Source organism: Mesocricetus auratus, unplaced genomic scaffold, assembly GCF_017639785.1.
Source record: "Mesocricetus auratus isolate SY011 unplaced genomic scaffold, BCM_Maur_2.0 Super-Scaffold_100008, whole genome shotgun sequence".
Lineage (NCBI taxonomy): Eukaryota > Metazoa > Chordata > Mammalia > Rodentia > Cricetidae > Mesocricetus > Mesocricetus auratus.
In genome coordinates this window covers 1,429,408-1,442,651 of record NW_024429192.1, presented here as the reverse complement: position 1 = coordinate 1,442,651, position 13,244 = coordinate 1,429,408, and the positions used below count along the sequence as shown (strand labels likewise).

General features: G+C 47.1%; 1 protein-coding gene across 1 annotated transcript in view; it reads right to left on the bottom strand.

The window, feature by feature from the left end:
* Dscam (DS cell adhesion molecule) overlaps positions 1-13,244 on the bottom strand; it is a 445,727-nt gene that overhangs the window by 28,840 nt on the left and 403,643 nt on the right. Inside the window, 3 exon segments of the mRNA XM_040750391.1 lie at positions 107-256; positions 3,387-3,502; positions 10,756-10,786. Of these exon segments, the coding sequence (XP_040606325.1) occupies positions 107-256; positions 3,387-3,502; positions 10,756-10,786 (297 nt within the window).

Here is a 13,244-nt window from a genome sequence, read left to right as displayed (position 1 = left end):
ACTTAGGTGTGCAGCTGAGAAGCCCCATGGTTTTGTTTGCTAGGGGGCACGGATAACGCCAGCATTGAAAACACCCCACACATTCCAAGTGCTGTTGACCACTCACTCGTTCCTGGCCGAGCATCTGAAACGTCCACTAGGGGCCCGGTGGCCTGAGATACGGATTGATAATGCACCGTGTGGGTCACCGTCAGTGACTTCTGTTTAGCTGCCTCTCCGAAGTCAGCGTCGGTCAGCAGAACCGTGGAGCGGTCATCTGAAAGAGGGACAGGCAGGAAAACTAAGTGTGTTTAGCAAGGATGGGAACACATGCATCTGTGTCGGTCTAAAGAGTCACACACACTTTGGTACAGAGGACGGCAGCTGTGCTAGGACACGCTTCTCTCTCTCTTTGGACTCAGCTTTTTGTGAAGCCACGAACGATTAGTGTAGCTGACTACTTGGCACACCTTGGGTTTAGGTGCTCGTCCAAAGCTTGCCCAAAAGAGTGTACAATGTCAGTGCTCCCAGGAATAGGGCTGCCCTATGGGACGGGCCCCTTTGGCTGCTGGGACACTCTGTGGAACTGGAGAACAAAACCATGCAGTCCTCCACACTGGGTTTGGTTGTCACACTGACCTCAGCCAGCGTTTGGGGGACAAAGGGGGGAGAGAAAGGCTATGCTGCAGAAATCGCTGGTTTCTCTCCTCCCCTTTAAAAAAGGGACGATGGCCCAATCTTTTCTTCCTGTTATATCTCCACTTTAGTCTTTAGTGCGCGCTGTGACTGACTTCCAGGATGCCTCCCTTGTGAGAGAACCCTCAGTGCACAGGCTGCAGAGGGCTGGGGAGGTGGGAGGCGGGGCCTAGGTGAACTGTGTCTGCCTCAGGGTTCTGAGAGGGACAGCCCTGTGAGGCATGTGCCATTCCTTTCCACACTTTCTCTAGAGCTCTCTGACACAAAGGGAGAAGACTTTGGCTGGGATGTATGCGGTTTCTACACCTTTCGAAGACTGTGATTCAAACTAACAATGTTCTGGTTATCAGTCAGCCCGGACCTGCTAAAGCATGTCAGAAGGGGTGGGGTAGCGGGGTGGGGGGGGGAAGGCGGTAATCACCGATGCTGTGTTCATAAACAACACGGCAAGGCTTCTGTGGCCAAAAATGGCTCTGAACAGAGACAGAGTGAGCCTTACAAAACCCCAGTTGTCCGGGCTCTGGCAGGGGAGGAAAGGGCTCTTGAAGTTGGAATCAAATTTCTTGGCAGAGGAGTGGGGAGGAGGCTGCCAAGCTGTCTGTGAGTGCCCCAGCGGGTGGCACTGCACAGGTTGGTGCTGAGGTGAATGCCAGAGCTGGGGCTGGGAGGCTTGGCTCGGAGCCGCCGTCAGTCCACCCCTCACAGAAAAGTGGAATTTTCAGGGAGATGGAGTCTCACAATTAGAGCCGGCACCAGAGGCCCTCTGTCTACACTGGTTGGTCATTCGCAGCACACCCGTGTTGTGGACTCTGGTGGGACAGTTGGTTTTTGTTGTTGTTGTTGTTGTTTTTGAGACGAGCTTCATGGCTAGGTTGTAAACCTATCCTGGGAAATGTCAAGTGCCCATCTGATTGGGAGGTTTGGCCATCCATTCTGGACAGATATGAATGGCGGTCTAATACTGGATTCTTATGACCAAAACCTGGACTGTTTCCTAGGCATTAGAAAGTGCCATTGGCCCACTATTGGGGAATTACAGGAGGTGAATGACGATGGGTGACAGATGACTCGGGGGCAGATTGTGATGGGTCTCTGGCCACAGGTTACGGAGGCATACAGAGATGGACAAGCAGACCGTCTGGTGTTCCAGCCAGCAACAAAGAGACCCTGGAACCTGTGTACCACTGACAGGCTTCATCCTGAAGGGTCTAAGGTAGAGAGCACTCCACAAACATCCTTTGTAACTCCTCACCATGTTAGTCTCTGTGTATTCTAAAGGGAACACACAGGGTGGGGCTTTGAGTGGTACCAAAGGTGATCTTAGTTTTAATGCCCCATCTACAGAGGTCAATGAGAGGCATTGCATAAACTCCCGCAGCAAAAAGATAGACAACCAGAAGCAAAGTGCCCTCTTTTGTCTGCACCGAGGAAAAACCTAATACACCCTACCGCATTTCAGAGAAAGTGGGGGCCGGGGGGGGGGCTTCCTATTTGACACGGCCCTAAGAGTTAATGTGAGTCAGCTGACTGAGGGCCAGACTGGGCTTTGTCATAGTTTTTCTAAATGAGACTCTGCCTTGATTGAGTGCTGATATAGGAAGGGTATTCTGGGCCTTGGCATTCTGTAGCCATTGGCCCAAGATAACTTCTCAAGACGGTGGGACAGGAAAAGGATGAAGGTGACACAGACTTTTCTCCACCTGACCTGCCTTTACAGCCTTCCTGGCAGGAGGCATTCAGGGACCAGGTTGGGAGTCAGGCGATGTATCCAGGCCGCAGAGGAAGGGCTGTCCTGGCAGTGAGAGCAGCAGAAGATCGCTTCCAAAACAAGTGCAGTTTATAAAGGGGTGGTCCCAGGGGCTGTCTACGAAGACACTAGTTTGTCTCCACAGTTCCAGAAGCCTTATGGGACTTAGAGGATCCCAAAGGAACCTGTTGGCATGACAGCAGGTGGCGACGGCCTGTCGCTGGAGATGGATGGCACGGTGGTGGAGAGGCAGGTACGCCAGAACCCCTGGGTCTGCTCCTGGGTCTGGTAACGTTGGCCAGCTATGTAAACCTTTCCACGTCTCATATGAAAGCAGTACCTTTCCTGCAGGCTGACGGGAGGTTGATCAAGTAGCCCACAAAAAGTGCTATTGAGAGCACATGGGATCTAAGGAGCTCTCAACAAATGTTAGCAACAGCGGAAGGTGGCTGGTCAAGATGCTTTGGGGGTTTGTGGGTGGTTAGGCCACAGTGCCTGTCTTTGTTCATGGCTTTTCTGAGGCTGGGAAACTGGGGGTGGGGGCAGGGGCGGGGGCTGGGTGTTCCTCTCAGTCAGGATGTTAATGGAGATGCCTGCATGGAGGCATTTACTTACTTGCATTCATCAAATTCTGAAGGTTTATTTAATAGCGGCTGACCTTGTTGGAACCGGCAAGGAGAGCACCACAGGGGATTTCTAAGATGGAGCTTTACCTCCCGGGGAGCCTCTGAGGCCAGCTCCCCTAAAGTTCCATCTTTGGAAGGACGGTGGTCACTCCAGGAAAGTCCCAAAGCTAGCAGAGTTGGGGAACTCTCAAGGTGCATTTACTGGTGTTTATTTTTCCCTGCAGTTTGTCTATTCATGAGACATCTAAGATCCATCCCACACTCCCAGGTCAGGATGAGAAAGCGTGGCCCCAGCAGCAGCCACTCTGTGTAATGTGTAACCAGCAGGGGCGGCTCACCTATGGTCTCCATTGTATCTCTCTCTTCAATCAAAAGCTGAGCCCTGGGTATATCAATGTGCATTCTCAGGGTCTGTTGCTGCTTACTTAAGGTATCTGAAGTCCGCGTGTTCTTGCTAAGGGTAAAAGAGAGGATGCATTAGACAATCCAACGCAACGGGACATTACGCCAGCGTGCCTCCCTATACCAATTTGGCTTATTGTTTAAGAGGTGGGAGGGGGATGCACCTGAAAGAAAAATGCTTTGCCTTCATCCAAGAGACATTTATTATGGTTAAATTTCAGTAGACAAAGGAGATCCAAAACATATAAATTTCCAATAGACTGGGGTCAATAAAGATCAACCTTGAGAAAAAGTCCCATTTCTTGGGTAAGAGTGAAAACAACTAGAACGTGGACATTCAAACAATACCATTCCCATCTTTCAGACATGAGCTACAGTGATGACCTCAGGAGAGAAAGTCTGTGAGCCAGCTTAGGCACTGGACAGTGGTTTCGCTGACAGATCTCTATTGGTATCTGGTGTCCTTTTTGTTTTTGTTCAAGTGACAAATCACTTGCCTTGTTAGCATCTCCGACATCACTTTGGTTTTCCTAGCTGAGCGTGTTATTTTGAAATGGAGAGGGAGAACCCTCAATTACTCAAATAATTTTATCTCAAAATTTGTGTACCAGAAAATTACTCTGAGAGTGAATTATCTAGAAGTAAATGGAAGAAGTAGGTGGCAAAACTGTCTGGTGTAATCGCAGCCGATGATTACAGCCTGCAGCTCCAAGTTAAACTTTCGTGCTGAACAGAAATCTGAAAGAGCCGGCGGATTGTATGGGGATTCGCTAGATGTGAAGATGTTTTCTGAAGCACCCCTTAGCAAGTGGAAGGCACTGGGACACGTCATCAGTGGAACTGTTTAGGGCAGCCCTGAATCCAGGGCAGAGTCTTCAAAGTCTACAGAGGATAGTTTCTGGAGTTAGGGTTGCCTGAAGGGTTTTTACCTTCTTCCTTGTGTGTCTGTCTGTATTTTATGCCTATGCCTGTGCATGTGGAGGCCAGAGACTGACGCTGGGTGTCTTCCTCAATAGCTCTCCAACTGATGTTGTTGAGACAGTCTCTCTTCTGAAGCCAGCGCCAGCTGTTAATTCTAGGCCAGTTAAGCCGGCAAATACCCAGTGACTCAGACACAGGCACCCCTGGCTCTTTATGTGGGTGCTGGGGATTCAAACTCAGGTCCCAATGTTTGCATGGCAGGCTCTTCATCACCCCAGCCTCCTTTGCTTGTGGCTTTCAAGGGAGCGCAAGAAAGGTCTGTGCGGTGCATCTCAAATGCTTTTCTCTCTAATGAAGGAATTCCCAGGCCTCTGCTTCCTCAGTTCTCCCTCACCCACTCCTAAACCAAGTGTCTGATGGAACCTAAGCCACCCAAACATCAGATCCTTTTGCGAAACCCTGTGTGCCACCTATTGAAGCCTAGGTTACAACTGGATATATTTACGATGTAAACACAGTGCACCCCACAAACAAGGCCACTTCTGGAAGGTTCACTGCTCCTCTGGGTGTTTGATCTTGAACCAAATCCCTTGCTCTGAAGACTCATAACTGGGTGTAACTGCTGTGATCATGCCAATTACTCGCAGCCCAAACTCAAGACTTTTGGCCTGGTTTTTCACTTGGTCTCTATAGGCTTTTAAATTATTTTACTTCCCATTGTGCTTGTGGTTAAAAAAATAAAAAGAAAAAAGAACAGGGGAGGGGGGAGGGGGAGGTGCAGAGATTCGCATAGCTGCAGAAAAGGAAGAGCACTTGAGATCCTTGGGGGGGGGCCGTGTGCTTCCACCGTCTGAATTTCCAAGGGAACATACGGGCAGCCTCTCCACTGTGAATATCCCAAAGGCCTGTTTGGAAGCCGCCACAGAGGACTTGAGCATGTCCTTGTACCAAAATAGAAATGCGAGCGGGTTCCTTCTCCTCAAGAACATCTAGAACAGGCAGTTGGCAGCTGCTCTGACAAGCTATGAGCACCCGTCACAGGTTACACTCAAGTAACAATAAAGGGTCCCTGTCACGTCACAGGGACACGGGAAGCAAGCTAAGTAACTGCTGCGAAGGCTGCTGCAGGCACCCGGCTGCTGCTATTTCATGAGCAAGGCAGTGCGAGCTGAGGAGGGAATCCTGTGTCTCTACAGAGGAACCTTGAGACCCAGTGCACACTCTCCCCCACCCCCACCCCCAATGCACTTACTGTTCTCTTTGGAGGAAGTGCATCCCCATGCCTCCCACAATGTTCTTGCGATGCTCGTTTAGCAGCTACCTTTTCAATAGGCCAGGTTGGCCCTTGGGGGGAATCCCTCCTGTCCTAGCCCCGTTCTCTACTTAATTTAGTTTTCCCTGGCACCATTACTCTCCGGCATGTGTTTCACCAAGTCAATTAAACATATGTAATTGGTTTGCCTTACTCATTATCTGCCTCTCCCACTGGGATCTCGATTCCACAGGGATATACTCATCTGCTCTGGTCCTTCCATGTCCCTAGGACCTACAACAGCAGGCGGTCAAACGAGCTACTCAACAGGCATGTACTAAATGTGCCACGTTTTCTTGGGTGAGACAGCGTGAGCCTAGCAACCTAGCCCCGAAGGCTTTGCTGTAGTTGTTACCCTTCCTGGTTTAAAATGCTGGGCTCAACTATGGTGTTTGATGATTGTTACTGTTCACACCCATGCTTGGCTTTCCATTGTTTCACATACGAAGGACAAGCCTCAAAAGTTATCACCATTGGTCACCAGAGCCAAAGCAAACCTCTAAGCAGTGCGGTTAGAAGATACCCATTTTTCAACCTAGGGGATCCTAAACTTCTTTACTGTGGAAGCAAAATGGTGGTGTAAAATTACACAGCCCAGGAACCCAGCTGAATGTGTTAGCCATCAAAACATAACCTCTCAGGGGCCATTTGACATTATGCTGTTTGATTAAAATGGCAGAGACAGGGGAAGTGGAGGGTGCGTCATAAGACACAGTCTTCCCCAGGTCATCCGGGGAATTTGTTTGTGGTCACTATAATTCTTCAAGGTCTTCACATTTCCTTAAAGTCATATGTGCCCTTAAAGTCATTGTCAGTGTCAGTGTGTGTATCTGTGTGTGAATGTATATCTGTGTATAATTGTATGTCAGTGTATGAGTGTGTGAGTATACGTGTTTGTGTGCCTATGACTGTGTGAGTGTGTGTGTGTGTGTGTGAGAGAGAGAGAGAGAGAGAGAGAGACAGACAGACAGACAGACAGACAGTGATGAGTTGGGGGCGATAGTGAAGATGTACTTGCTCCAAATATGACCAAATAACTCTGAAGTATAAAATAATACCTGTCTGTATGATCCTGTGACATGCAGATGGGCATTTTGAGATGATGTGTACAAAGATGTAAAAGTCTAAGCTGACTTAAATTTGAGTTTTCTCCTCTCTAGTACCAACTCTCATACTGACACTGGTCCTTGGACACTGACTTGCTCTTCAGAGCAACAAGTCTCCCCAGCTTGGAGACTGGCATACATATGTCTTCCTTCTTCCTCCTCCTCTGTCTCCCTCCTCCTCTCTCTCTCTCTCTGCTATTCATGTGTATGTCTGTGCATAATATATACAGAAGCCGGAGTTTATGTCAGGGTGTCTTTTACTCCCCACTTTTTGAGACTGTGTCTTCACTGAGCCTGGCGCTACCATAGCAGCAAGGCTAGCTTCCAGAAAGTCCCTGGTGTCTGATCGTCTCCCCCCACCCCTCTGTAGCTGGGGTTACAGATACCTATGGAAACACCTGGCTCTTCTATGGGTGCTGGGAACCCAAACTTAGGCACCCAAGTTTGAACATCAAACATTATCCACTGAGCTATCTTCTCAGCCCAGGGTTTTCTTTTTTTTTCTGTAAGCTACTTTTATTGAAACAAATGAAAAGAAAATCTTACTTTCAGGGTTTTTACCCAACCTGCTAACACCACTGTCTCTCCTTCTCAGTGAATTCCGCCTATTAATAGTGTTGGGAAGCAATTCTCCCAATTACTGTTGTTCTTTGGGGGGAAAAAATCCAAATTAACAACGTGAAGTGTTGGTGGTTGCTATGATGGGTGTAACGGGTGGTATTTCTCCTTCCTGGGGGTTATTTGTTAGGATGAAATGCACACTTGGGAGGGAGTGTTTGAGTGAGGGACATTAGGAGGTCCCAGGTATCTGTGATTATAGCGTTGGGTCACATCGTCTTTCCTGGACTCGCACAGCCAGCCTTGCTTAGTCATCAAAGACTTGGTGGAGCATGATAAAGGCAGGGAAATCCTCAACATGCTCAGGATGGGAAGCAGAGGACAGAGGGGATGATGTGCATGAGGAAAGCCAGCAGTTGGCCATGAAGACTAGAACACGGCTTGTTACTTCATGCTTCCCTCTTAGCCATAGCTTACAAAATCCTCAGAAAAAAAAGTTATCCACAGTTATCCAGATTAGGGACCGCAACTCAGAGATCTCCTTTTCACTGATGGATATGACTGACCTAGACTTCTTGGGCCACCTCCAAAACACAGTGATCCTAAACTTTTCCCAGTCTGTGGTGGCCTGGCCAGCAAAGCTGTCAGTCTAAGACTGGGCTGATGAAACCATTGTCTTTCCCAGTGATTCCCACCTCTTACAAGTCCTTGGAAATAGTTTTCCCAACTGCTTTTGTTCTTTGGAAGAAAACTAAAATTGGCAATGGGAAGTGGTAGTTAATGGTTGCTAGTTTTATAACCAGTGGGAAGACCATGACACATCCCTGCTCAGCAGGTGGCCTTTGAACTCTGCTATATACTTAATCAAGGCATGTTACTTTCTAAGATCTTGCTCTGCTGCTGATGGGGAAGGCTATGTAGGCATACCTCTGGTTCTCAGAAGAGGCAAAATCTCAGGTCATTCTTACAAAACAGAAAGCACAGACCATGGTGTCCTATCTCCAAGCACAAGGGTGAGTTATGGTTAGGGACACCTAAAGGATGCTGGGAGAGACACTAATGGGAAGGAGAGGCAGGAAAATCCACACAGCAGGGAAAAATGCATACTGTAATTGCCTCCAACATTCTAGGATACTGCAGAAGCCCTACTGGGGGCCAGATTAGCAAAATGGCCCCTGTGAATGGGCAGCTGAGGAAAGCAGTGGTCACACCATTCAGAACTTCAGGTAGCTCTCATCTGTTGCTTATTTATATGGCAGGGCTTTTGCAAGAGCAGCCAAAAAAGAAAAAAAAACTGTATGGGAGATTGCCTCATTTTAAATGTCAATTAATTCATAGTTTTCAAGCCTACATTATAAAATTTGTTCTGCTGAGTCAGTTAGTCATTATAAGTCAAGCAGCTTCTGCTTCGTTACTTTCTAGATGTCTCATCAGATCGGGCAAGTCCAGAGGAGGCCCGGATATGACAGATGGGACTCCAAAGAATGCCTCTTACTTTCTTAGTGAACAAATGGGGGTTTCCAGATGAGCATGGCCCTGAGGGATTTTATGCAGATTTGTGTAATCTCTCGCCTAAGTCTGATGTTTTCTGATTAGAACTCTATCCTGAAGGAGATGTTTTGAGGGAGCTTGGATTTTGTTTGCCTTCCATCCAAGCCCAGACTCTTGTAGCCATCTGGACAGATTCATTGATGTGTGAAAAGAACTTTAAATTCCACATGACCCACACAGGCCCTGTGTTCTGATAAATACCAGCTCCCAAACTCAACCACTAAAAACCAAAATGCCTGTACCCTGCCTCTATGACACCAACATTCATCTAATTACTGTCACCCAACATTTCAGTTTGCCTGGATTCCTGCCATACTATTGCGTTACACACACAGTTTTAAAACAGTAATCTCTAACGATGTCTCAGAGAGACAATCTTGGTGCACCATGGCGTCCAGCCTTATCCTATGTTGTCAAAGGCACTTGTCACACAGGACAAGGACTCCCTGTGAATAACAAATTAACGACTTTAACACGTTAGATGGAGAGGAAGTGGAAGCCAACTGCTGAGGACACAGAGTAGCGTTATAACTCATCTTTTTCTCCCAATCGAGGAAACCTAAAATGGCGACCCCACGCTGCCTACTAGGGACTCTGATGGTTTTCTTATTTTCCAAATACTTATTTTCTGGTTTCATATTGTTTGATCATCACATTATTAAAATGCTTTAAGCGAGGGTGTTAGAGGAGAGGTAACATGTCGTCCTATTAGGACTAACTGCTCAAGTATCACACTGTTCTCATTTTTATAGAGTGCAGAGGTCAGAAAGCACAGGGGGAATGAAGAGTGTTTGAGGGCAAGGGACTCAGGGGAGGGCAGTAGGAATGCAGTCTGGTGTTGGGAGATCTCATTCTGTAAATATGTGTCTGATTGGTTTCAATAAAGCACTGTTGGCTAATAGAGTAGCAGGATAGGTGGGCGTAGGAGTCTAGGAGGATTCTGGGAAATGTAGTGAAGAGACTAGTCACCATGTGATCCCTTGGAGGAGAGAGAGCACAAGTCTGGTGTTCTCGGAAAGTTAAGTCCTTATATAAAAATATATTAGTAATTATGGGTTAATAATCAAGCCAGAGCTAACAGATAAGAAACCAAACAAACAGCCAACAGCTTCATAATTAATATAGTGTCTTGTGTGTTATTTGGGGGCTAAAAGCAGCGACGGGATCCAGGCAGGAAGACTAAACATTAGTCTAGTCTGGGGGGCATGGAAGTGACAGACTCTCCTCTTCGTGCCATTGTCTACCATGATCCCCTGGACATCTACAAGTAAGGTTTGAAAGGAGGCAGCCTGTCTTTGACATGCACACTCCCCTTAATTGCATCTACCCAACAATGACCAATAGGGAAGCCACAGCATTGAGGATAAGATAGGCAGGCTACAGCTAGGCCTGGAAGAGCAGGGGCAATAGCAATAGGAACCGGGGAACACAGAAATGGAAGGATGCAGAATGCCCTTGGGAATGAAGGACGAGAGTCTATCCCAGACCACCATGGCCTTTGGGACACTGTGCACAACACATTTCCTTTTGTGGCCTCCCTTGAACTGGGCTGTAGAAAGAGATCTTGATCCTGGAGGCTGTTTACCTAATCAGAAGCAAAACTTGAGCTCTCTGTAACGTACCCCCGGTCCCCTGCTTCAGTCCCCTGTTGGCTGGACTCAAGCAGTAAGATAGTCACACGTGGCAACTGATACCCGTGTAGTCCACCGCCCATTCGATGGATGTTTTGGAATAGTTGAAACAAAAATATGTCTCCAACTTCAGATCATCCTTATCATTAAGAAACAACCAAGGCAAAGTGGGACTGTAATTTGGAAAAATGGTGCGCAGGGAACAATAAGAATGTCATGTTCTTACCTCATGAGCATTTCAGCCAAACTCTTTGCATCTGGGGAGAGAAAGCTAATATTAGTGCAAGATCAATAGCTCATAATTAATATACACTTAGAAGAAATCAACTCATTCACTCAGTCAGATGGCAAGTCATTTCAGGTTGCTTTTGTCTACCAGTGCCAGACTAATGGTTCCTTTATTTCTTCTACATGGGACTCTTTTATGGCTTTTATTTATTACAGAAAGATGCATGAGTGTCCTGCAGTCATAAAAATTGCAGACATCTATTAAAGCTTTTATTACAACCTATTCATTTATCACTTCTAGGAAACCCAGTTTTATTTTCCATAGTCAGAAAATTAACATTTAGGAGAAAGTCATTGATGTAGAACAAACTCACTCTTTTCATTGCCCAGAAAGGACAAGAATGGAGGGGGCTTAAGCCACTGTGCCCCCCTTTAAAAGGGACTTCAGTGGAGAGCTCTGTGCCTCTGGCCACTGATTTTTTGCAAACTTGGATGTTTTATTTCAAACTCAGAAATAAAACTTTTATTGTGGAATCCTGCCCCCAAGACACTATTTACAGAGACCTGGTTATCACCTCTGACACAAGAAATTGTATCTCAAAATATTGTAGGACAGATCTACTTATTTGGTAACACTATTTAGAAATGCTCTAAAGTATGATTTATGCTTTTTACACATTACCTCCTGGCCAAAGTGAAGTTTTCTTCCTTGGAACACAAAATCCTTTTCTATCTCTCTTTTATTTCTTTCATTGGTCTAAGACTTTATGTTAGGGATGCTGTTCAAGGAATAGAAAATTCTGGAAATGGATTTGTTTGATGGAAAATGGCTCCACACTGAGGAAAGGCATTTCTACCTCCTTCTCTGGGGGGCTGTGATTTGCCTGCTATGTCCCATGTGCAGAGACATGGGAACGACTTCAGATCAATTATCCAGCACCCCGATGACTCTGCGAGTTTACAAACCGCCGGGCCATGCCAGTTCCCTTTGGAAGCCTTAACATGGGGCCCCAGCTTTGTGCACAGATGGGTTCAGTATAAGAAGACAAAACTTGTCCCCTCTATTCCACCCACATGGAAAAACACAGGAAGCAAAATAGCACTGACTCTCCCAGCTCATGTCTTTATATTTGTCTGCAAAGATGAAGTAAATAGCATGAGTCTCTACTCTTCCTGAATGATTTAACACGTACAAAGTAAATATATCTACGGAATGCCAGAAGCTGGGGGAGTAATTAGCTCCATGTAGCACCCAACAGTGGCTAGTACAATATGCTAAGAAAGAGGACAGAACTTCATAGAGTAAATACTTGTCTCCACCTCACACTGGGTAAGTCTGAGACACCCGACCCCCTACACCGTGTCTTTGGGGACTGGGATTGGTTCCCAAAGCCATGTCGGTCAACTCTGCCTAAGCCCAACCTTGAGAACAGATAGATGTCTTCATTCCTGCTTCCCTTTCAGTTGGGGGAAAGATGTAATCTTTGGAACTCCTCTCTTTTACAAGCTCCCTGGAACTAAACTCAGATCCTGGAGCATGCTCTAAGGACCTGTGTCTCTGAGTGGCAGTTAGAGATGAGGAGGTGGGTCCTGAATATGTCCAGTGGTGCATGGGCTGCATGTCTATTGTTTGTGGCTCAAACAGTTTCTCTGCTGTTCTAATGGTCCTCTGTATCAGGAACAGACTGAGAGTTAGACCCCTCCCCCTGCCCTGCCCAAGGACATCAAGAAGCAGATATGGGCCCCAGTGGGTTAAGGGAGATGATCCAAGGATAGTAGTGTATCAGGCTGGGCCAAAATGGAGAGGAAGAGAGACTGACCTCTGCTTGGAAGGGATCAGGGACTTGAGTGGCTAAGACACGAATGGGCCATCTGCTCCACACAGAGGATTTGTAGCATTGGGATAATGAATTTGTTCAGGAAATGGGTCTCTTGTGTTGGATAGAGATAGGTCACTGGCATGGTGATGGATGGGGTTGATCCAAACATTGTGGAGGTCACTGGCATGGTCCCTAGCCAAGATGAGGTTGAGGATGGTAGAGGCGGTGGTAGGGGGCCAGAGGGCTATATACTGGTATTCATCATGCCTCTTACCCAGAAGGCTTGGATAGGAAGTTAAGTACTTTGCTCTACTACCAGCTTCTTACAGAGGTCCAAGTGAGAATCTGTGAGGACTGGATTAAGGAATGAAATGTCCTTGGAATTGGAGATGACAATACAATGTGATGCTGGAAAGGACCTGCCAAAAATCAGAGCCCTGCCGGCTGTAAACAGGACAGACAGACTGCACAGAGCCCAGGATAAAGGCTAGAATTGGGATGCTCAGACCAGGATAGGACCGGGAGTCTAGTAGGACATGGGACCTGGGTTTGGGTGGAGAGCTGAGGAGACCTGCTTTAAAGCTAGAGATGCTGGGGTGGGGCTGTTTAGAGGCAGTCTAAAAGTCAAGTTATGGAGAGATCTGGGCAGAGACAAGTCTTGGAGCGT